Source organism: Quercus suber, unplaced genomic scaffold (assembly GCF_002906115.3).
Source record: "Quercus suber isolate HL8 unplaced genomic scaffold, Cork oak 2.0 scaffold_99, whole genome shotgun sequence".
NCBI lineage: Eukaryota > Viridiplantae > Streptophyta > Magnoliopsida > Fagales > Fagaceae > Quercus > Quercus suber.
Window position 1 is genome coordinate 136,182 of NW_027069564.1, and position 25,307 is coordinate 161,488.

The window sequence follows — 25,307 nt, forward strand, 5'->3', positions numbered from 1 at the left end:
TATCAGCTTCCAAAAGAGTTAATTTTGAAACCCCACATAAAGCAGACTCAGTCAATGGGTTTTTCAAGAACCATGGTTTCTCACAATCCTAATCTCAAACATCATTAGAAAACACCCTGCAGTGCTGTTATCAGATCCTCAGAACACCCTTTTGCGCAAATTGGAGTTTTTCCAGTCCAAAGGCTTTACAACCTCTGACATTGCTATAGTCTTATCTAGAAATCCATGGATCTTAGAAAGAAGCTTGAAAAACCAGATAATCCCATCTTTTGTTTTCCTTAAGAATTTGCTTGGAACCAATGAACACTGTTACCGCTATTAAACGATATTCAGCTATTCTAATTGTTAAACTTGATACTTTTGTGGTTCCTAATGTCAATCTTCTGCAAGAAAATGGAGTTCCTGAATCCAATATATGCACCTTAATTAAAAGAACTCCTATAGCTATTATGACAGATTCCATTCGATTTAAAGAGATTGTAGAGGAAGTTAAGGAAATGGGATACAATCCTTTGAGGTTGAGTTTTATTCAGGCTATTTTGGCAATGAGGGGTATGAATAAATCCACATGGAAGAGGAAGGTCAGTGCTTATAAGAGGTGGGGTTTGTCTGAGGAAGATATTCTTGTTGCTTTTGGAAGAAGCCCACATTGTACTATGGCATCTGAGGATAAGATTATGCGGGTAATGGAATTTTTCATCAACAAGATGGGTTTGGAGCCTTCCTTAATTGTCAAATGCCCGGGATTGCTTACTTATAGCTTGGAGAAGCGATTTATTCGAAGGGCTTCGTTTATTCAAGTTTTGCAATCGGAAGGTTTGGTCAAGAAGGATTTTTACTTGCCTAGAGTGTTTGGGTATGTGGAAGAGTTGTTCCTGCAGAAGTTTGTGATGCCTTATGAGAAGGAAGCTTATGAATTGTTGCAACTATACAAGAGAAAATTGAATTTTCCAGAATGATCAATGAATATATTGATAAACATGAGGCAAAGAATTAGATGAAGCAGTTGTGGAGTGCTCACATTATGTGTCACATTTCACTTGTTAAGTTACTTGATCCAATTACACTCTTCGGGATTGAAACTTACTCTAAATCGCAATCAAGATTGCAACTGATCAAAATTCCAAACCGTTGCTAAAGGCCTAGTGCTTGTTTTCACTAAGCCTGGAGAAGAGAACCATCACAAGAGCTTTAATTTTGTGATTTCTGTCCTCTAGAGGTTTGGTTAGGCTGAGGTTCTCTCTCTCTCTCTCTCTCTCGTTGCTGTTGTTGTTTGGTGAGCTACTCATCCCTTTAAGGATCCTGAAAAGTAGTTTCTACAGAAAGTTGGAAACTGTAGTGAGGAAGCTCCCCGGCTGTTGAAGCTACCTTGATGCTAGGGGAAATTTGTAAGAGGTAGACATCAGTGGATGCAGCAGCTATTGTAAAATGTCATGCTTCACCAATTGTGTGGTGTTACTTGATCCCATTGTTTCAGAACTTGCTTTATTTCTTGCCCAAGACTACTAATCATTTTTGTTTGCATGATTGAGGCTTGGGGTTATAACTTAAAACACTGACAAACCCATCATAGATCATGGTAAAACAGATTATTCTTGCTCATTTGTACTGTATGTACTACAATTGTGCAAGTAATCTTGCGTTAATCTAGTAGAAGCTCGGTGGTCTAAGTGAGATTGGTGTTCAGTTCAGCTATCTGTAATTCTGTATCCCTTCTATGCTAAATGAAAGCTGCTGTGGGGTCTTGCAGATGGTGTGGAATCTCCTCAATGAGCCCACCTTTTGTTTAGCTAAATGAAAGCTGATTTTTCCTCCTTTTTAGCATCAATCAAAAAGAGAGTTAAGCAACAACATTTGTTTAAAGAATGCTAAATAAAACCTACACATATAGATACAGAGGTCGATCTTGAACATATCTAAGTCATTGGTGTACCAGTTTTGTTAATAAACACACCTTTGTTGTTAAAAAATATACGCCTTTGTTATTTTTATTATAACCATTTACATTTCAAAATTCTCGTTTTGGTCATTCATATTTAATTTTGTAGCTCATTTTCATTAGTCATTTGGCGATCTTTAACACTATATAAGTTATCTTAAACTCTTATGGTCCATTTAGATACTGTTTATTTTGCTAAAAATTGAAAACATTGTAGCAAAATAACTTTTAAATATGTGAATAGTGCAGTGAGACTCATTTTTAATGAAAAAGTTTCTAAAAAAAAAGATTTGTGCGTCCTATGAACAGTGCACGGGACCCACTGGTGTGACACATTTCAGTGCAAAATTTGGACGTTCAAAGAGATAGTGGGTCCTATGCACAGTGCACAAGACACATTAGTAGGTCTGTGTCCCACATTCATGTGCTTCTCAATAATAATAATTAAAAAAATAAATAAATAAATAAAAAAGGAAAACGCAAACGCAAACCCAGTGCACGGGAAACGCAATCCAAATGCTACCTTAATTGATAACACTTATATAACACTTAATAGTTAAATTACTATCAGAAATAGACTTAAACGGGTGATAAATCTTAATGACATTTATTTGTAATCTGACATTTAAATTAAAAGAAAAAAGTTAACGGATTATTTAAGAGTATTAATTTATAAAGTATTAGAAATTTTTTATGGAAAAGAAAAAAAAATTGATGACTTTTTATATTTTCATGAAAGTTATGTCAAAACTTTTCTAACATGGGTTATTAGATCCCAAATAAAATTTTATTAAAAAAAAAAAAAAAAGAGGGCCAATATAAAAATAAGGGCAAATTATAACTTACTTACTTATGATTTAACCGAAATTTAAGTTGTCTACCTGTGGTTTAAAATTTAACACTTTGCCCATTTGAGATTAGCTTAGTTAGATTTCCTTAACCCAACTCTCTTAAATACAAGGTGTAATATGTAATTTTGCTCAACTTTTATGTTTTTCTTCTCCAAAAACACAAAAAACATACAAACATAAGATTAAAAAGAATCTAGCAGAACACTTACATCATGAGATTTCAAATCATATGTAGGTAATTTTAGGTAGGTAAAGTGTCAAACTTTAAACCACAAATAGGCAATTTAAATTTCAACCAAATCATAGGTATGTAAGTTGTAATTTGCCCTAAAAATAAAATACGAAATGTCAAGATACTTTTAAGGGTCAAAGTGTCATTCATAGAAACCAACCTCATACCTTGAAAATTATTTTTTAGTATCTATTTGATAAAAATTATTTTTACCAACTTATTTTATCATTTAATTTATTTTTACTATTATTTATTGATTTCACTGTAATTTTTTATGCTAGTAATGGATCCCACTTGTTACTTTCGGGAAAAAAATTTAGCAAAATAAGCTGATACACCTGAGGGCATTCGCAGCAGTGGTTGTAAAATTTTAGTTATTTAGCTACACAAAAAGTCACTTTATCTATTTTACCTACACACATACTGCAGCAGTGAATCTATTTTAGCTTTCAACACAATAAAATAATATACATATCACAATAAAATAATATAAACACTACAATAAAATAATATATCTTACTTAAAAAAAAACAATTACAGCACCAACCACCAACCACTATTAGCCACATCCACACCCACCACCACCACCACCACCACCACCAGTTCACAGCAGGCACAAAAAAAAAACTTAGTCAAAGAAAAAAAAACGCATACCAAAAGTATGTTTTTGAAAGTACGGAACAAATCAAAACGGTGCAGTTGGCCAGAAAGAAGGGAGAAAGAGATCCCAAACGAAGTGCACAGCTTTTGGCCTTGGGGGTTTCGGAATCTTGCTCATTCACTCACAGGCCACACCGGAGGTTTTCTACTGAAACGGACTCATACACACAGTAGGTGAGTTTTTCTTCCAGTACTGCTTATATAACATGTTGAATTTTCTCTATAAACCAATTCACCATGGGAGTTATTGTACCCTTAGAGCCCCCCAGAAATTATACACTGCTAAAACCCTCCCATTGTTTACATTAAGATACATTTCAAGCACTTTAAATCAACACTCGTTCACAGTCTCATACCTCATAAACACATGTGGGTTCTCACGGGAAGGTGCTATATCAGCCTCCAAAAGTGTTAACTTTGAAACCCCAGATAAAGCAGACTTGGTCATTAGCTTTTTCAAGCACCATGGTTTCTCACAAACCCAAATCTCAAGCATCATCAGAAGATACCCTCCACTGCTGCTATCAAATCCTCAAAAGACCCTTTTGCCCAAATTGGAGTTTTTCCAATCCAAAGGCTTTACAAGCTCTGACATTGTTATGATCTTAACTAGAAATCCACACTTATTGAAACGAAGCTTGAAAAACCAAATAATCCCTTCTTTTGACTTCTTTAAGAATTTGCTTGGAACTGATGAAAAAACTGTTATTGCTGTTAGACGTTTTTCGGCTATTCTTGTCGATAAAGTCGACACTCATGTAGTTCCTAATGTCAATCTTCTCAGAGAAAATGGAGTTCATAAATCAGCTATATGTACCTTAATTAAAAATTGGCCGAGAGTTATTACGACAAATCAAGTTCGATTCAAAGAGATTGTAGAGGATGTCAAGGAAATGGGAATCAATCCTCTGAGGGTAAGTTTTGTTCAGGCTGTTTTAGCAATTAGGGGAATGAATAAATCCACATGGGAGAGGAAGGTCAACGCTTATAAGAGATGGGGTTTGTCTGAGGATGAGATTCTTGTAGCTTTTGCAAAGAACCCCTGCTGTTTCAGGGTATCTGAGGATAAGATTATGCGGGTGATGGATTTTTTGGTCAACAAGATGGGTTTGGAGGCTTCCCTTATTGTCAAACGCCCTACTCTTATTAGTTTGAGCTTGGAGAAGCGACTTATTCCAAGGGCTTCGGCGATTCAATTTTTGCAGTCTAAAGGTTTGGTTAAGAAGAATTTTTACTTGCCTACAGCGTTTGAGTATGTGGAGGAGTTGTTTCTGCAGAGGTTTGTGTTGCCTAATAAGGAGGAAGCTTCTGAGTTGTTGCAGTTATACAAGGAAAAAATGGATTTTCCAGAATGACTAGTGAACCTATGGTAATAAATATGAGCCAATGAATGAGATGAAGCAGTTGTGGAGTGCTCATATTGTGTGTAAAGTTTCACTTGTTGAGTGAGTTACTTGATCCAATTACACTTTTTCATATTGAAACTTTCTCCAAATCAGATCCAAAATTGGAACTGGTCCAAATTCCAAACTGTTGGTATAGGCCTAGTGCTTGTTTCACTGAGCTTGGAGAAGTGAATCATCACAAGGTTTGGTTAGGCTAAAGTTTATTTTTTTTCTTATTTTTTGAGCTAGGTATGTTTTTGAGGATCCTGAAAAGTAGTTTCTAGAAAGCTGGGAACTGTAACAATGAAGCTTCCTAGCTGTTGAAACTATCTTGATGCTAGGGGAAATTTATAAGAGGGAGAGATCAGTAGATGCAGCAGCTATTGCAAAATGTTATTCAATGGAACAGAATTGCATTATGGGTCCGCGATTGTGTGGTGTTACTTGATCCCATTGTTTCAAAATTGCTTTATTTCTTGTCCAAGAGTGCTACTAATCATTTTTGTTTTCATGATTGATGCTTGGGTTTAAACTTGAAAGCTTGTCAAACCCTACATGTATCAACATCATGCTAAAACAGTTTATTCTTTCTCAGTTGCTCTATCTTTAATAACTAGGTCTTTGCTAGAGAAAATAGAGTTGGACCCTTTAATATAGTGTCCGATTGACATCCTCTTATTTTAGCAAGAATATTTTATTAAATCCATTTTTTAGCAAGAAATGAACTAGCTTAAAAAAAAAATTAAAAAATTAAAATAAGCTTTCTGTGTGTGTGTGTGTGTGTGTTATATATCTTCTATTTTTTGTTTTTGTTTTTGTTCTTCTTCTTGTTGTTTGGTGAGCTACTCATCCCTTTGAGGATCCTGAAAAGTAGTTTCTATGGAAAGTTGGAAACCGAAGTGAGGTAGCTCCCCGGCTGTTGAAGCTATCTTGATGCCAGGGGAAATTTGTAAGAGGTAGAATTCAGTGGATGCAGCTGCTATTGTAAAATGTCTTGCTTCCCCATTTGTGTGGTGTTACTTGATCCCATTGTTTCAGAACTTGCTTTATTTCTTGTCCAAGACTACTAATCATTTTTGTTTGCATGATTGAAGCTTGGGGTTAAAACTTAAAACAGACAAACCCATCATATATATCATCCTCATGGGAAACAGTTTATTTCTTGCTCATTTGTTCGGTACATTTTTTGCTCATTTGTTCTGTATTTACTACAATTGTGCAAGTAATCTTGCGTTAATCTAGTAGAAGCTCAGTGTTCTTAGTGAGATTGGTGGTTCAGTTCAGCTATCTGTATCACTTCTATGCTAAATGAAAGCTGCTGTGGGGTTTTGCACATGGTTTGGAATCTTCTCAATGAGCCGACCTTTTGTTTAGCTAAATGAAAGCTGATTTTTCCTCCGTTTTAGCATCAACAGTTAAGCAACTACATATGTTTAAAGAATGCTAAATAAAACCTACACTTATAGTTACAAAGGTCGATCTTGAACATGTCTAAGTCATCGGTGTACCAGTTTTGTTAATAAACACACACCTTTGTTGTTAATAAACATACACCTTTGTTATTTTTGTTATAACCATTTACATTTGAAAATTGTCGTTTTGGCCATTTATATTTGATTTTGTAGCTCATTTTCATTAGTCATTTGGTAACCCTTGACAACATATAAGTTATCTTAAAGTCTTAATTGATAACACTTATATGACAACTTATTAGTTTGAGCTTGGAGAAGCGACTTATTCCAAGGGCTTCGGCGATTCAATTTTTGCAGTCTAAAGGTTTGGTTAAGAAGAATTTTTACTTGCCTACAGCGTTTGAGTATGTGGAGGAGTTGTTTCTGCAGAGGTTTGTGTTGCCTAATAAGGAGGAAGCTTCTGAGTTGTTGCAGTTATACAAGGAAAAAATGGATTTTCCAGAATGACTAGTGAACCTATGGTAATAAATATGAGCCAATGAATGAGATGAAGCAGTTGTGGAGTGCTCATATTGTGTGTAAAGTTTCACTTGTTGAGTGAGTTACTTGATCCAATTACACTTTTTCATATTGAAACTTTCTCCAAATCAGATCCAAAATTGGAACTGGTCCAAATTCCAAACTGTTGGTATAGGCCTAGTGCTTGTTTCGCTGAGCTTGGAGAAGTGAATCATCACAAGGTTTGGTTAGGCTAAAGTTTATTTTTTTTCTTATTTTTTGAGCTAGGTATCTTTTTGAGGATCCTGAAAAGTAGTTTCTAGAAAGCTGGGAACTGTAACAATGAAGCTTCCTAGCTGTTGAAACTATCTTGATGCTAGGGGAAATTTATAAGAGGGAGAGATCAGTAGATGCAGCAGCTATTGCAAAATGTTATTCAATGGAACAGAATTGCATTATGGGTCCGCGATTGTGTGGTGTTACTTGATCCCATTGTTTCAAAATTGCTTTATTTCTTGTCCAAGAGTGCTACTAATCATTTTTGTTTTCATGATTGATGCTTGGGTTTAAACTTGAAAGCTTGTCAAACTCTACATGTATCAACATCATGCTAAAACAGTTTATTCTTTCTCAGTTGCTCTATCTTTAATAACTAGGTCTTTGCTAGAGAAAATAGAGTTGGACCCTTTAATATAGTGTCCGATTGACATCCTCTTATTTTAGCAAGAATATTTTATTAAATCCATTTTTTAGCAAGAAATGAACTAGCTTAAAAAAATTTAAAAAAATTTAAAAATTAAAATAAGCTTTCTCTGTGTGTGTGTGTGTGTGTGTTATATATCTTCTTTTTTTTGTTTTTGTTTTTGTTCTTCTTCTTGTTGTTTGGTGAGCTACTCATCCCTTTGAGGATCCTGAAAAGTAGTTTCTATGGAAAGTTGGAAACCGAAGTGAGGTAGCTCCCCAGCTGTTGAAGCTATCTTGATGCCAGGGGAAATTTGTAAGAGGTAGAATTCAGTGGATGCAGCTGCTATTGTAAAATGTCTTGCTTCCCCATTTGTGTGGTGTTACTTGATCCCATTGTTTCAAACTTGCTTTATTTCTTGTCCAAGACTACTAATCATTTTTGTTTGCATGATTGAAGCTTGGGGTTAAAACTTGAAACAGACAAACCCATCATATATATCATCCTCATGGGAAACAGTTTATTTCTTGCTCATTTGTTCTGTATTTACTACAATTGTGCAAGTAATCTTGCGTTAATCTAGTAGAAGCTCAGTGTTCTTAGTGAGATTGGTGGTTCAGTTCAGCTATCTGTATCACTTCTATGCTAAATGAAAGCTGCTGTGGGGTTTTGCACATGGTGTGGAATCTTCTCAATGAGCCGACCTTTTGTTTAGCTAAATGAAAGCTGATTTTTCCTCCGTTTTAGCATCAACAGTTAAGCAACTACATATGTTTAAAGAATGCTAAATAAAACCTACACTTATAGTTACAAAGGTCGATCTTGAACATGTCTAAGTCATCGGTGTACCAGTTTTGTTAATAAACACACACCTTTGTTGTTAATAAACATACACCTTTGTTGTTTTTGTTATAACCATTTACATTTGAAAATTGTCGTTTTGGCCATTTATATTTGATTTTGTAGCTCATTTTCATTAGTCATTTGGTAACCCTTGACAACATATAAGTTATCTTAAAGTCTTAATTGATAACACTTATATGACAATGGTTAAAATACTATCAGAAATAGACTTAAATGAGTGATTTATCTTAATGATATTTATTTGTCATCTGACATTTAAATTAAAAGGGAAAAGTTAACGGATACTTTAAGAGTATTGATTTAAAAAATATTAGAAATTTTTATGGAAAAGAAAAAAAAAATAATTGATGACTTTTTATATTTTCATGAAATTTGTGTCAAAATTTTTCTAAAATTGGTTATTAGATCTCAAATAAAATTTCATAAAATTTTTTTTAAAAAAAAAAAAAAAAGGGATAAGAGGGCCAATATAACAATAAGGGCAAATTACAACTTACTCACCTGTGATTTGGCCGAAATTATTTAAGTTGCCTACCTGTAGTTTAAAATTTGACATTTTACCTACCTGATATTAGCTTAGTTAGATTTTCTTAACCCAACTCTGTTAAAAACAAGATTTAATATGTAATTTTGCACCACTTTTATGTTTCTCTTCTCCAAAAATACAAAAAATAAACAAATATAAGGTCAAAAAGAATCCAGCAGAACACTTACATTATGAGATTTCAAACTACAGGTAGGTAACTTAAATTTCAATCAAACCTCAGGTGGGCAAAGTATCAAACTTTAAACCACAGGTAGGCAACTTAAATTTCAACCAAATCATAGGTAGGTAAGTTGTAATTTGCCCTAAAAATAAAATACGAAATGTCAAGATACCTTTAAGGGTCAAAGTGTCAAACATGAAAACCAACCTCAAACCTTGAAAGTTATTCTTTAATGTCCGCTTGGCAAAGATTATTTTTACTAACTTATTTTGTTAATCAGTTTATTTTTACTACTTTTCATGGGTCTCACTGCAGTTTTTGTACTATTCATGGGTCTCACTATATTATTTCAGCTAGATTTTACCTTTATTTATAGTGCTTTTAGCAAAAAGTTTCTGCAAAATAAGCAGATCCCAACATACCCTTAGAATCTATTTGAGATCCGCCTATTTGCTGAAATTAAAAACTTTTTACTGAAAGTACGGTAGATAAAGGTAAAAGTTAACTGAAATAATACAGTAGGACCCATGAATAGTACCAAAAAGTGTATTAGATCCCATAAATAGTAATAAAAATAAGTTGAATAGTAAAATAAATTGGCAAAAAATAATTAACCCAATAGTAAAATAACTTTTACCTTTATTTATAGTGCTTTTAGCAAAAAGTTTCTGCAAAATAAGCAGATCCCAACATACCCTTAGGATCTATTTGGGATCCGCCTATTTTGCTGAAATTGAAAACTTTTTACTGAAAGTACAGTAGATAAAGGTAAAAGTTAGCTGAAATAGTACAGTAGGACCCATGAATAGTACCAAAAAGTGCAGTAAATCCCATGAATAGTAATAAAAATAAGCTGAATAGTAAAATAAATTGGCAAAAAATAATTAACACAATGTATTTTTTAGGGCTATGTCTATTGGGGTCCTAGGCAATGGCAATGGTGTAAGTAATTTTGCGCAAGGGGACTGTTCTCAACAAGAAGAAGGAGTATGATTTTTATTTTCTCTAACAGTATAATTACAAATTGAATTTTGTTAGACTTTCGAAAAAATAGTCATGAATAAGTTCACAGAAACACTAAATTATATGAACTAAAAGGTGTGGTGGGCCTTTTTATGTACTAGGCTGGGCTGCTCCTGTCGCGCTACGGCCTAATGGTTCTAGGGTAGGAGAGTCGGAACTGGCTTAATTGAAACTCACCTTAGGCCAGTTTGTACTCAAGTTAGAACCCCTGGTAGAAATCTTAATGGAGTCACATGCCCAAGACAAGAAATATTGTTACAAAAATGTTATAGCAGGAGAAACATGATACAATAGAATAGCTAAAATATCTTAACTAAAATACTTGCCACTTATCAAAGATAATGCTTAAACAATTTTGCAAAAGGGAAGTACAATAATATAAGGATGGCAATAATGAATTAGTAACAAAAATAACATTAGTACTTTAACAATCATAATAAAAGAAGGAAGGGAGTTAGTTTGTTAAACTTGACTCCTTGACAAATTTAAGTCCAAGAATAGAACCAATCTCCAATGTGTGTAATCTCACAGGGAAATCCTACCATGGAAATTACCTACTTTGGAAAATGGACTTAAGTGGCTTAATCTCAAATTCTTAACATGCTAGAGAGTAAGCTGTTGAGAGGAAGATAAGTGGGTAACCTATTGGTGCATGCTTTCTATTCCTCTCACTCCTATTTGCTTCCTCTCGGTTATCTTATTTTCTTTTGTTTATCTCCTCTGTTTTCTTTGTTTCCTACTTCTCTATTTTTCCATGTTTTTTCTTATCCCTCCTTGTTGTTGTTTACTATGCATGGCTAAGACCTTTTTATACTACCTGTCGTGATAAGATTTACTATTTTACCCCTCAACTCTTTTTGGCCTATTGTAGGTGTCCTTCCCAGACTACCCACTGGCTTGCTGGCTGCCCAGCCACCACCACTACCCTATGTTGGCCGCACCACGCTTCATTCTCAGACAAAAGTAGTTTTGTTTTGTTTTCTTGCTTCCTGTGGCACTCCCATCTGGGTAAGGGCTGGGTTTCTCTCTTACTAACTCTTATAGCATGCACCTAGTGATTTTAATTCATCTTTGCCTTTTTTGGGTGGTATGTCATCCTAGCAGGACATTTCCCCCAAAAGAACTTGAGCAAAAACCCCAGAATAGGCTTTCCCCTTCTCTCCACCACCAAACCATACATTCTTTTACCTCTGACCCATGGCCCATCACCCCTGTATTGGCTAGATACAAGTGGGTGGTGCCTAAGCCTTGTGTGTGCTTCACTCTCATATGAGTCCATTACTTATCTGGAGTTCACGCGTTTGCCATTGCCTGTAGGTTTGTCTGGTCCTACTGCTCATTTAACTCTTTGTGGCATGGATGAGTCATTAGGTCTTCATTCTCTACATCTCGTTTCTTCTTTAGGCTGGGTATTGCTTGGGTATGGGCTTTTTCTTCTTTAATTCAGCCCTTGTCCCCTTTCACTTCTGGTTTATGGGTTAACTAGTACTCTTGCCACGCCACTGCATTGTTTCTACCATGATATCGTTTAACTTGTGTTTATTGGGCTCCCTCTGGGCCTGCCTTGCTAGTTTCATGTATTATTCCTTCTCGTAGTTTACGTTGCCCAATATCCCTACTGGGTTAGTTCTTGTAGCATCTTGGGCTTCCCTGGCCCATTTTATCCCTTTGGGCATCCTCGGCTTGTTTCATTCGTTGGAGCATCCCTAACCCATCTCATTCTTTCATACTTCTTGCATTTTCATGGGCTTTTGCTAAATCCTTTGGGCTTTCTCAGCCCAATTGCCATATCCTTTACTTTTGGGTTTATTGGTCTTTGAACCAATCTTATTTACTAATTCATTTTTTTAGGCTCCTTCGTCCTGTCTTTGCTTTCTTTCTACTTCTTATGATTCTCATGGGCTTACTATTTCATTCTTTAGGACTCCTTTGGACTCATTTGCTTTCATTGGGGTATTTTTACTATCTTGTAGGCCTGTGGACCATTATTCCTGTCATTCAGGTTTTAATGGTTTTTTACTTCGCTGCTTTTTCTTTCTTCACCCCTTTTTCATATTGTTGGGCTTCTTTTGTCATTGGGCCATTTTGCCAAAATGGTCATCAACAAAAGGATACAAGAGGAATTCCGCATATACCCCAAAAAATAGCAGTTGCTTTTGTCTTCATTGGATCACATTAGCTGTATCATATTATGTTTAATAAGGAAAGAAATATTAAAATCCAAAAGAAATAGTATTGTTAAGTTTTGTCTAAAACTCATGTACATAGTATTTTAGATGTTCAAGAGGAGAACATTCTAGAAAGAAAATCAAGTTACTGAAAAAATAGCATAATTCAAAGGCGTAAATGCACTTTTAGTCCCTACATTTTGCACTTTTTCCATTTTGTCCCTACATTTTATTTTTACCACTTTCATCAGTCCCTAAACCAATTAATGCGTGACATTTAAGTCTTATCGTCAGCCAACTAATAGGAAAAGCTAAGGTGGCAGACGGAACACCCTATTAGTTTACGTGGTGCTGATGTGGCGATTAAAATATAATTAAAAAAATATTATTTGTCATTTTTATATGCCACGTCAGCATTTTAATTTTTTATAAAAAGCCATGTCAGACAATTTAAACCAAAAAAGAAAATAAATTAAAAAACAAAACTTAATTTTTTTTTTTTTTTACTTTCATTATTTTTTTTTCGTAAGAACTGAAGTTGTTCTTTGTGTTCTTCCTAAATCCATGAAATAAACCAATCTCCAGCAAACCCCAAATCCAAATCCAGCAACCAAATCTACTCCATCAAATCCAAAAAAACAAGAAATAAATCCAAGAAACCAAACCAAACCATAAATAAATTGAAGAAATAAACCCATAAACTCAGTAACCAATTCAATCTCTAGCAAACCCATAAACCCATAATTTTTCTTCAAAAACAAACACACAAAAAAACCCATAAAAACAAACAACTCCACGTTTTGAATCTAACCCAATTGGTTCAAATTTTTTTTTTTCATTTAACATTATTTTTGAAATATTTTAGTTAGCTGTCATATTTGCAAACTATGTAGCAAACTAGCATATCGAGTTTCTAAAACTCGAGTTCAAAGATGAAACTCGAGTTTTTAAGACTTGAGTTGCATGTAAAGGCAAATGATGTGGAAAAAAATCCACGTGGAAATCGAGTATTTAAAACTCGATTTCCCTTCTTCTTCTTGTTCTTCTTTTTCTTCACCTGGTCCATTCTTCTTCTCTGTTTTTTCTTGGTTCTTCTTCTGTAGGTTGCTTGGGTTCTTCGTGTTTCTCCATAGGTTTCTTTCTTCTTTGTGTTCTTTCTATTCTCGTAGGGACTATTCTTCTTCTTCCTCTGTGGGTCACTTTTTATTCTATGAAACTCGAGTCTTTAAGACTTGAGTTCCATGTGGCAAAATTATTTCCATGTCAACAATCAATCTCGAGTCTTTAAGGCTTGATTTCTTCACCAAACTCGAGTTTCAAAGACTTGAGATGCTAGTTTCCTAAATGATTTCAAAACCTTGCTAACTAACGATATTCTATCCCCTCACTATGCTAATCTGCAAATATCCCCCAACTGGTTCGTGCTTCAAAAGCCACATCCTGCTTACTTTGAACACAACAATCGCCCAAAAGGAGCATAACTTTTAAACACACACGCTCTCTCTCTAACCTGCCTCTATAAAAACCCACACCCTCACTTCCTTCCTTTCCTCAAGCACCGTTTCTGACTCTTTCAATTCTTGTTTCAAACAAATCCAAATCTCCAAAACTTTTACAAACTCAAATGGCTCCCAGAGACAAATTTGGCTTCATCAACCCGAATCCAAACTCCAAGGAGATCCAATACAAAGGCGTGAGGAAGCGTCCATGGAGTCACTACACAGCCGAGATCCGTGACCCGGTGAAGAAGTCCTGAGTCTGGCTCAACACTTTTGACACGGCCGAAGAGGCGGCGCACGCCTACGACGCCATAGCTCGCGAGTTCTGCGGTGCTAAGGCCAAAACAAACTTTATGGATTTTTTTGTGTGTTTGTTTTTGAAGAAAAACTCTGGGTTTATGGGTTTGCTAGAGATTGAATTGGTTACTGGGTTTATGGGTTTATTTCTTCAATTTATTTATGGTTTGGTTTGGTTTCTTGGATTTATTTCTTATTTTTCTGGATTTAATGGAGTAGATTTGGTTACTGGATTTGGATTTGGGGTTTGCTAGAGATTGGTTTATTTCATGGATTTAGGAAGGACATGAAGAACAACTTCAGTTCTTACGAAAAAATAATGAAAGTAAAAAAAATAAAAAAATTAAGTTTTGTTTTTTAATTTATTTTCTTTTTTGGTTTACATTGTCTGACATGGCTTTTTATGAAAAAAATTAAAATGCTGACGTGGCATATAAAAATGCCAAATAATATTTTTTAATAATATTTTAATTGCCACATCAGCGCCACATCAGCTAATAGGGTGTTCCGTCTGCCACCTCAACTTTTCCCGTTAATTGGCTAACGGTAAGGACTTAAATGTCACATGTTAATTGGTTTAGGGACTAAAAGTGGTAAAAATAAAATGTAGGGACCAAAATGAAAAAAGTGCAAAATGTAGGAACCAAAAGGGCATTTACGCCTAATTCAAAATATAAAACTAAAAATTCAACTATTGTTCATGTACACAATATTATGATGACATGGCGCTAATGTGGCTTAACTGAAGCGTAGCAACAATAAATTCTATGTTTCAGCTTTTAGATATATATAGATATAGATTGTGCAAGTAATCTTGCGTTACTCTAGTAAAAGCTCAGTGTTTAAACTAAGAACCGCGGTTTAGTTTAGTTATCCTTAGTCCTTACTGTTTCCCTTCTATGCTACATGAAATAGTTCAATTATCCTTAGTCCTTACTATTTCCCTTCTATGCTACATGGAGAGCTGCTATGGGGTCTCAAATATGGTGTGTAATCACCCTAGTCCTTACTAGATCTTCCTCTGAGGCCCAAGACCAAGTCCAATCCAAATTTTCCTCCTCTTTCACAACAACTATATAGAGGGTCAAGAAAAAACAATCATTTAAAGAAAAGTAGGTTAAACATACACATACAAATGCAGGCATCAATCTTGAACACATCCGTTTGGGACTGTTTTCATTTTATTCTTCACATTTTAAAATCTTTTATTTTAACTCTTCTTGTTTGATTTTGTTTTTAACTTTTCATATTGACCCAATTATTCATTTATGTCAAAGATATGTGACGCTAGGCATTACATAGGGTGACTGTCTTAATGGGTGACACTTATCAGGCACTCAACAGGTTGATGTGTGGACATTTTTCTTCACAAAGTACATAGTGTAAGGGCTATACATTTAATATTTAAACCCTCAAAGAATATACACAATTTCGTATATTCAATGCACACAATTTTTCAAAGCATGTACTCAATTCTATTTATTTAATGTATACAATTTTTCAATAAATGTGCACAATTTTATATATTCAATGCACACAATTTTCCAAAGAATGTACATAATTCGATATGTTTAACATTCACAATTTTCAAATAATATATACAATTTTGAATATTCAATGTACACAAATTTTCAAATAATGTACACAATTATTTATTTTCAATGTATACAAATTTTCAAAGAATTTACACAATTCTTAATTCTATATATTTAACGTACATAATCTATTAAAAAATGAACAAAATTTTGTATATTCAATGTACATAATTTTTCAAATAATATACACAATTGAAGATATTTAACGTGTATAATATTTAATGACATTTTTTGTATAAAAAATTACATAAAGTGTAAAGTAGAGATGTGCATGAGTCGGGTTGGATTGGGTTAAAGAGATTTTTTTATCCAACTCACCATGGTGGGTCAAAAAAAAATTCAAACCAACTAAACTCATCACATAAGTCCAACCCAACCCAACCTAACCCACATGTAACCCACATGGGTCGGGTTGGGTCAGGTTGAACCCATGGGTTGGACAAATTTTTATTATTATTATTATTATTATTATTAAATTGAGTAGAAAAAAATATAAATATAAATATATTAAAAAAAACCCAAAGATTAGTATCAATGTAACTCCTTAAAGGCAAACAACACTAATGACTAAACAACAATAGTATTTTACTAAGATTTGTGTAAACTAACTAACTTTTATATAGGATAGAAAGAGCTAGTTATTTTAAAAAATTTATAAATTATATAATATATTTTAAATATATATTAAATATATGGGTGGATCGGGTGGGGTTTGGCGGGTTTGGAATTTTATGACTCAAACCCAACCTGACCTCTATAAAAAAAAATTTTGTAACCCAACCCAACCCGACAGGTTGGGTTGGGTGGGTCTGTTTTGGTTGGTTAGCGGTTGACTGCACACCCCTAGACTGTAAAGTCTAGACATTCAATATCCACGCTTTCAAAGAATGAACGCAATTATGTATATTTAATGTACACAAATTTTTTAAAAATGTACACAATTTTGTATATTCAAGTATACAATTTTTCAATGAATGTACAAAGTTTTGTGTATTCAACATACCCAATTTTTCAAAGAATATATGAATTATGTATACACAATTTCTTAAATTCTATACCAATTTTGTATATACAATATAAATAATTTTTCAAAAAATATGCACAATTTTTATGTTCAATGTACACAATTTTTTGTTGTATGGACATTTTTTTTCTCACAAATTACAAAGAATGTAAAGCTTGTACATTCAATATCCAAACATTCAAATAATATACACCATTCTGTATATTCAACATTATCAATTTTCATAGTATACACAATTTTGTATATTCAACATGCATAATTTTTCAAATAATGTGTATTTATATTTTCCATCAAATATATTAAATAAGAACACTAATTTCATATTATAGTTTTCAAATAGATGAACACAATTCTATATATATTCAACATAGTCACATGTACTATCATATTGTCAAGTATCATTTCTAACTATACCTACAAAAAGATATATCTGCATAAGACATATTTCTCTTCCTACAACAAATTGTCATATGACCAATACTATCACACAATATTCTTATTCATTCAGAAATACATACATTTCTATTATTAATAATTGTTTACATTCAAAATACATAATTTTTTAAGATTATATTCAAGTAGAACATCGATACATAATTTTCAAGTAGATATGAACATAATTTTGTATATTCAATGTACATAATTTTACAAAAAAATGTACACAGTTTAGTATATTTAACATACACTATATTTGTGGACATTTTTATTCCAAATTACAAAGAGTGTAAGGCATGTACATTCAATTTTCAAACCTAGCCAAAAAAAAAAAAATCCAAACTATACAATTCTATATATTTAATATACACAATCCTATATTTCACATACATAATTTTTCAAAGGCGAAAATGCACTTTTGGTCCCTACATTTTGGGCCTATTCCGATTTGGTTTTTAAATTGATTTAGCTCTAGGTCAGTACCTGATTTTTAAAAATCTTTTTAAAATAGTCCTTGCCATCAACCCAGTGACAAAAAATGCTGAGGTAATGTACTATTTGCTGGCGTGGCTAATAAAATAATAATAAAATATTTTATTTGATATTTTTTAAATGCCAGTCAACATTTAAATTAATAAAAAAATGCCAGCCCTAAGAAAATTTTAAAAAAATGTAAATTAATTTTTTTTAAAAACCTTAAATCTAATTTAAACTAAAATCATTTTTAAAAAAATAAAAATTCATAATCGTTTTAATTTTTTTTGTTTTTGTTTTTGGTCAACCTCATAGCTTAAAAAAAATCTTCTACACTCTTTACCACTAATTTCAAACTCCCCCTCTCTCTCTTCACCCTCACTTTCTACCACTAAGCTCACAAGCTCAACTTCTTCTCCCTCTCTATTTCTCTATTCTTTTTTCCTCATCTCGTCTCCCTCTCTCCAAATCGGTGATTTCTAGTTGAGTGGTTGCGTTTCGATGGTCTGGCTCCCGTGGGTGGGTTCAGATCAGTACAAGTGGGATTCAGATCGTCGTGGGCTAGCTGGGGCCTTGGTGCTCGTGGGTGGCTGTGGTTTTGCTCACCATAGGCTGTCCAAGTCTTGGGTTTGGTGGTTGTGGCAGAAAATGGATCTAATTTGGTTTTTTTATTTTATTTATTTTATTTTTTTATTATTTGGGTTTGTGGGTATGGATTTGGTAGTGGTGGATGTTGATGGTGGTAGTGGTGTGGCAATGGGGGGATGGTTTGGGTTTTGGATTTGGAATTTGGATTTTGTTTGGTATTTTGAGTTTTAGTATGGGTCTTGGGTTTTGTTTGAGTTTGGGTTTGACTCTCGGCAGTGGGTTTTTGTTGGTGATTTGTGGTTGTTGTGGTTGTGGTGTGGGTGATTGTGGTGGTTGGAGGTTTCTGGGTTTGACATTTTTCTGGTTTGGAGGTTTGATGATTTTTCTGGGTTGGTTTTCTCATGTGGGTTTGGGTTTGATGATTTTTTTTCATGGTTTGGAGGTTTCGGTGGACGATAGGGATTTTGTATGAAATTTTGCATTGTTCTGGTTTGATTGTGCTCTTGTTCTGGGTTTGATTGTTCTTGGATTCAAGAAGAACACGAAGAAAAGTTCTTATGTTCTTACCTCCTAAAAAGTAAAGAAAGCAATAATAATAATAATAATAAATTAGATTTAAAGTTTTTTTTTTTAATTTAGTTTGAATTAAATTGAAATTGAAAAATATAATATTTTTTTTAATTAAATTGAAATGGCTTTTTTTAATTTAGAAAAATGCTAAGTGCATTTAAAAAATATCAAATAAAATATTTTATTATTATTTTATTAGCCACATCAGCAAATAGTACATTCCTTTGCTACCTTAGCATTTTCTGTCACTAGGTTGACGGAGAGATTATTTTAAAATGATTTTTAAAAAACAGGGACTGACCTAAAGCTAAATCAATTTAGGGACCAAATCGAGAATATGCCCAAAATGTTGCCACTCAGCATTTTCTATCACTGGGTTGACGAAGAGACTATTTTAAAAATGATTTTAAAAAACAGGGACTGACTAGAAGCTAAATCAATTTATAGACCAAATCAAGAATATGTTCAAAATGTAAAGACCAAAAGTGACATTTTTGTCTTTTTCAAATAATATTAATGTTATTCCACTTACATCATTTTTCAAATAATATACGCAATTCTATCTTAATGGACGGTACATTTATCAGGCACTTTAATGCACCTTATACTAAAAAAAATGGATGCACCAGATACTAAGAAAATGGATGAGAAGACCAATATAAAACTGTTTCTCAAAATAAATTTTAAAATTTTAAAAATTATGAAAAGATAAATAATGAAAAACAAACCCAAGCTTTCAAAGGAATGCTTTCCCTCATTGACTCAAAGCATGCCATTCTAACATTTTCCTTTAAAAAAGGTTTTCAACAGAGTAAACGTACAGAGGAAATCAAAATCGGTACAATGGAGGGAGGGAGCAAGAGAACCCCTAACGCAGTGCAAAAGCTTTGGTCTCTGGGAGGTCGGAATCTTGCTCATTCATTCACATCAGAGATTTTCTTCTGAAACGGACTCGTTAATAAGTGAGTTTTTCTTCCAGTACCGCTTATGTAACATGCTGAAGTTTCTTTAAACTATTCACCATGGAACTTTTTGTTGTGCCATTAGAGCCCATCAGAATTCATACACTGTTGAAACCCTCCCATCGTTGTTGTTATTATCATCCGTCAGATTCAGATACATTTCAAGCACTTCAACTCAAATCAACACTCTTTCACAGTCTCATACCTCATAAACACATGTGGGTTCTCGAGGGAAGCTGCTCTATCAGCCTCCAAAAGAGTTNATAAACTGTTTCTCAAAAAAATTTAAAATTTTAAAAAAAAAAGATAAATAATGAAAAAAAACAATTCAACAAAGGAATGTTCCCTCATTGACTCAAAGCATGCCATTCTAACATTTTCCTTTAAAAAAGGTTTTCAACAGAGTAAACGTACAGAGGAAATCAAAATCGGTACAATGGAGGGAGGGAGCAAGAGAACCCCTAACGCAGTGCAAAAGCTTTGGTCTCTGGGAGGTCGGAATCTTGCTCATTCATTCACATCAGAGATTTTCTTCTGAAACGGACTCGTTAATAAGTGAGTTTTTCTTCCAGTACCGCTTATGTAACATGCTGAAGCTTCTTTATAAATCTATTCACCATGGTACTTTTTGTTGTGCCATTAGAGCCCATCAGAATTCATACACTGTTGAAACCCTCCCATCGTTGTTGTTATTATCATCCGTCAGATTCAGATACATTTCAAGCACTTCAACTTCAAATCAACACTCTTTCACAGTCTCATACCTCATAAACACATGTGGGTTCTCGAGGGAAGCTGCTCTATCAGCCTCCAAAAGAGTTAATTTTGAAACCCCAGATAAAGCAGACTTGGTCATTAGCTTTTTCAAGAACCATGGTTTCTCACAAACCCAAATCTCAAGCATCATCAGAAGATACCCTCCACTGCTGCTGTCAAATCCTCAGATGACCCTTTTGCCCAAATTTGAGTTTTTCCGATCCAATGGCTTTACAAGCTCTGACATTGCCACAGTGTTAACTAGAATTCCCCACATATTGAAAAGAAACTTGGAAAACCACATAATTCCCTCTTTTGTTTTCCTTAAGAGTTTGCTTGGAACTAATGAGAACTCTATTATTGCTTTGACACGTTTCTGGTCTATTCCCGTGGTTAAACTTGACACTTGTGTGATTCCTAATGTCAATCTTCTGCGAGAACTTGGAGTTCCTGAATCAATTATATGTGGCTTTATTAAAAAATGGACTAGAGCTATTACGACAGATACAGTTCGATTCAAAGGGATTGTTGAGGGAGTGAAGGAAATGGGATTCAATCCTTTGCGTTTAAGTTTTGTTCAGGCTGTTTTGGCATATAGTGGAATGAATAAATCCACATGGGAGAGGAAGGTCAATGCTTATAAGAGGTGGGGTTTGTCTGAGGAAGAGATTCTTGTAGCATTTGGAAAGAGCCCCCAGTGTATTACGGTATCTGAGGATAAGATTATGCGGGTGATGGATTTTTTAGTCAACGGGATGGGTGTGGAGGCTTCCCTTATTGTCAAATGCCCAACACTAATAAGTTTGAGCTTGGAGAAGCGACTTGTTCCAAGGGCTTCGGTTATTCAAGTTTTACAATCAAAAGGTTTGGTTAAGAAGAATATTTACTTGCCTAGGGTGTTTGTGTATGTGGAGGAGTTCTTCCTGCAGAAGTTTGTGATGTGTTATAAGGAGGAAGCGTCTGACCTTTTGAAGCTATACAAGGAAAAATTGAATCTTTAGAAAATGGCTATAAAATTTAGTATGAATCAGGCAAGGAGTAAAATGAACCAGTTATAACCCACATTATGAATCAAATTTCCCTTCTATATAGTTACTTGATCCATTAGAATACTTTGGTGTTAATCTTGCTTTAGTTTACGCCAGAGAACTCCCATTTATAATCACCTAGTGCTTTTTCATCAAGCTCGGAGAAGAGAAGTATTACAGGGTTTTATGGAATTTTTGTTGACTTTTAATTAAGATTAACTTTAGAGTGACTTGTTTGTTTGAGGACCTGGAAAATTATTCCTGCAGAAATTTACGAATTATTTGGAGGAAACCTCTCAGCCATTGAAGCTACAAAGAGAAATTGGATCTTTCAAGCTAAGCAGGCAATTAGTAAGAGGGAGCTTGGATACAGGCATGCAGCTGCTGTAAATATTTATGTCATGGATTCAAAATGCTGTGTTTTTCTTATTGTGTTGCTCAACCCCATTGTTCTTGAACTTGCTTTGGTTCATGTCCAAGAATGTAATTAATTCAAGCTAGTTATGCTGTTTGTGTTTTTTGATTGTCTATTGTTTCTTGTCATGATTGAAGCTTGGGCTTTAACAATATACCTATATATAACCCATCTACCATGCTATAAAAATTGATTCTTGGTGATAACTTGAGATTGTTTGGTCATTTCAGTTATTCTTATTGTATAACAATCCTGTTCTACATGGAAGCCACTGTTGGGTCTCACAAATGGTATGATCTTTTTTGTTAGTGACTTGGCTCAGAATCTATAGGTAACGTGTGGAGCTTTTAAATGTAGTGCTCACTGGGATAGAGAGACATGACCAATTAGTACTGCCCATATGATATAAATTGCTCCTAACACAAAGTTCCTCTTAAAGTGTTTATCTCTGTGTGTGCATGACTCTCCTTTTTTTTCTTTCTTTTTTGCATTTGATTGAGATTAGGCCCAAAATTTGTAAAGACAGTGCACAATTGCTTCATGTTGTATAAGGGAAAAATCTTTCTGAATTTGGTTGGTACACTTTTACATCTATTGCAGTCAAAACTAAGACTCTATCATTGGCCTTTGTGGATTTTTCATTTTTGTGTGTTGTGCAGGTCCTCCAGTGTGAGGTGTTTTAAGGTTTTGATTTGGCAGCTTTCAAGAAAGCTGAATTAAAGTTCAAGTTGACAAAGAAAGTCTTAATAAGATATGAAATTGGGCTAATATTCAGGTAATGTTGTGGAGGTGCCTGGCAAAGCAAATTAACACAAGGTGAGAGCTCGACTTAGTGATGATGACATTTTTTTTAAAAGAAACTTCTGCGAGACTATTGTTTTTGCAAGGTTTATGAGAGGTGATTGGTAAGCTGCTTTAACCCCAATCTTAGAGAGGCTGATTCCTAAACTCGAATTCATGATATATCACTTAAATAGAGGGCATTGTACCAAAGTCTAATCCCCAGAAATGAAACATATTTTGTAACCCAAATCCATATTATTTAAAACACTCAAAATACACCAAAACTTCCATAAGCACAGTGAATATCATCAAAATCCATAATCATCTCCCTAGTTGACTTATTAGATGTAGCACCACCACCCATATTCCAATTACTTTCTCAGAACCTGCATTGGCCAGTAGAAGAAACTTTGCATGGGAAAGTAGAAACTCCTAATTGCTTCCTTGATAATGTTCAGTTGACTTCAGAATTTAAAACCAAGATACTCATGGCAAATGTTGACTAAAGATACTAGCAGTATATTCGAGATCACGATTCACGTGTCAAGTTCATTCTCTCTCTCTTTTTTTCTTTTTTTCTTTTTTTAATGAAAAGTTCAATCATGTTTATATAAATTATAAAGCAGCTTCACAATGTGATACATGTGAGGTTGTTGATCTGCATGACTTTTTTTCATTACAAAATATATGATTTTCGTCATCACTACTCGATGATCCAGTGAGAGTATAAATTTCATGTATGGCCCTATGTTGACACTGGAGAGCCCTCAAGCTAAGGCGACTCTGCATTTTTTTTTGAAGCCAAAACCAAAGTTTCATTCATTGTGAAAAATGGATTAAATCCTGAGTACAGAGCCTCTAGAGCTGGGGGAGGAGAATCCTCTAACCAAATAACATCATCAACTGTATGTTTAGAGAACCAACAGAGGCCTCTAAGTAGACACTGGACATCCTGCACAATATGGCCAGTCTGAGGCAAATGAGAACCTGAAATCAATGGAGATTCACGATGGTAATGTTGTCCCCCTCGATGATAAACTCTCTGAACCCATCATCCATTGCAAATTCAATTGCCTTTCTGCAAGGAAGAAGCTCAACCTCTTCACTATTAGCTACTGCAGGCCCTTTGGCCGAAATTGAAAAAAAAATGTCTTGATGCTCAAAGTTGCCTTTGTTATGCTAGTCTCATACATGTTCCGTTCTGTCTAAAAATTCTGTTCCGGTTGATTAACTAGTATATATATAAATTAGTCAGAATGTGAAATATATATATAAATTTGTTTGGCACAATTGTTATTTTCATTTAGGAAAGGTTTACCTCCAAACATGTTTTTAAATCTAGCTATCAAACAATTAGATACAAAAGTTTTCACAATTTTTTTCATAACTTGATAAGGTTATTAGTTTTTATTAGAATTACATCACTTTTATGTATAAAAATTTGTTTGGCACAATTGTTATATTCATTTAGGAAAGGTTTAACTCCAAACATGTTTTTTAATCTAGCTATCAAACAATTAGATATAAAAGTTTTCATAATCTTTTTCATAACTTGATAAGGTTCTAAGTTTTTATTAGAATTACATCACTTTTTACATAGGTCTAATATTTCCACCATTTTATAATTATTAACTATAATTGGGCCACATCAACAATTGTAAATAAAATAAAAATTCAAAGTTTTTGATTAGATTTATTGATGGTCTTTTGAGATGTACGCTAGAATTTTTTTTTTATAGAAATTCTACTCTAATCTAATTTAAGTGTATATATGTGTGAAACTATCTTCTAAAAACTTGAATCTCGCGCTAAGAATGCAAGGTGGTAAGATTGGACTATTGAGTGAAAAAAAAAAAAAATATATATATATATATATATATATATAAACAATAAATAAATTAATTTTAAAGAAAAAACTACAATGACTTTCCCTAAAGTTTTTCGTTATTCACTCACATCTCCTTTAGTTTAGAAAAAGATAATCACATTTCCTAAAATGTCAACCATTTACACATCCCTAAAGACTTAAAAGGAATTAATAAAATACTTGAATTATCTATTTTGGATTTTTATAACTTTTTTCAAACATTTAGGAGAGATCAATATAAATACTTTTTTTCCTAAAAAAAAAAAGTATAAATACTTCTTCTTTTTTATATTTTAAGGGAAGTTATGTGAGTATCTTCAAACAAAAGAGTTGAATGTCATAATAAAAACCATCAAGGGGTTAAATGTAATTTCACCCAATTTTAAAAAGCCCAAGGAAATTTGTGTGTTTTGGATGAGGCCAAACAAGTTGACGGTGAGGATGTTATCCATAACCGCACGCCGATCTTCCACAATTCTCATAAATGCCACGTGCACGGCCGATGATGCGATAGACCAGGGAAAACCCCGAAGGAGCGCTCACACCCAAAAACCCAAATAATCAAAATCAAACTCCAAAACCAAAAGAAATTT

At 33.9% G+C, this 25,307-nt stretch overlaps 3 protein-coding genes across 3 annotated transcripts; all 3 read left to right on the forward strand.

Annotated features, from left to right (window-relative positions):
• The first annotated feature begins 299 nt into the window (after positions 1-299).
• Positions 300-959, forward strand: LOC112020604 (uncharacterized). Its single transcript, XM_024053156.2, has one exon. It carries the CDS (start codon positions 300-302, stop codon positions 957-959), a length of 660 nt encoding a protein of 219 aa, XP_023908924.2.
• Positions 960-3,674: 2,715 nt separating this feature from the next.
• On the forward strand, positions 3,675-7,493 carry LOC112020623 (transcription termination factor MTERF15, mitochondrial). The gene is made up of 3 exons (XM_065774798.1): positions 3,675-5,035; positions 5,182-5,270; positions 6,780-7,493. The coding sequence occupies exons 1-3, from the start codon at positions 3,889-3,891 to the stop codon at positions 6,984-6,986; spliced, it is 1,443 nt and encodes a 480-aa protein (XP_065630870.1). The 5' UTR covers positions 3,675-3,888; the 3' UTR covers positions 6,987-7,493.
• Positions 7,494-20,216: 12,723 nt separating this feature from the next.
• On the forward strand, positions 20,217-22,167 carry LOC112020624 (uncharacterized). The gene has a single exon (XM_024053175.2). The coding sequence runs from the start codon at positions 20,453-20,455 to the stop codon at positions 21,620-21,622; it is 1,170 nt and encodes a 389-aa protein (XP_023908943.2). The 5' UTR covers positions 20,217-20,452; the 3' UTR covers positions 21,623-22,167.
• Positions 22,168-25,307: the final 3,140 nt, after the last annotated feature.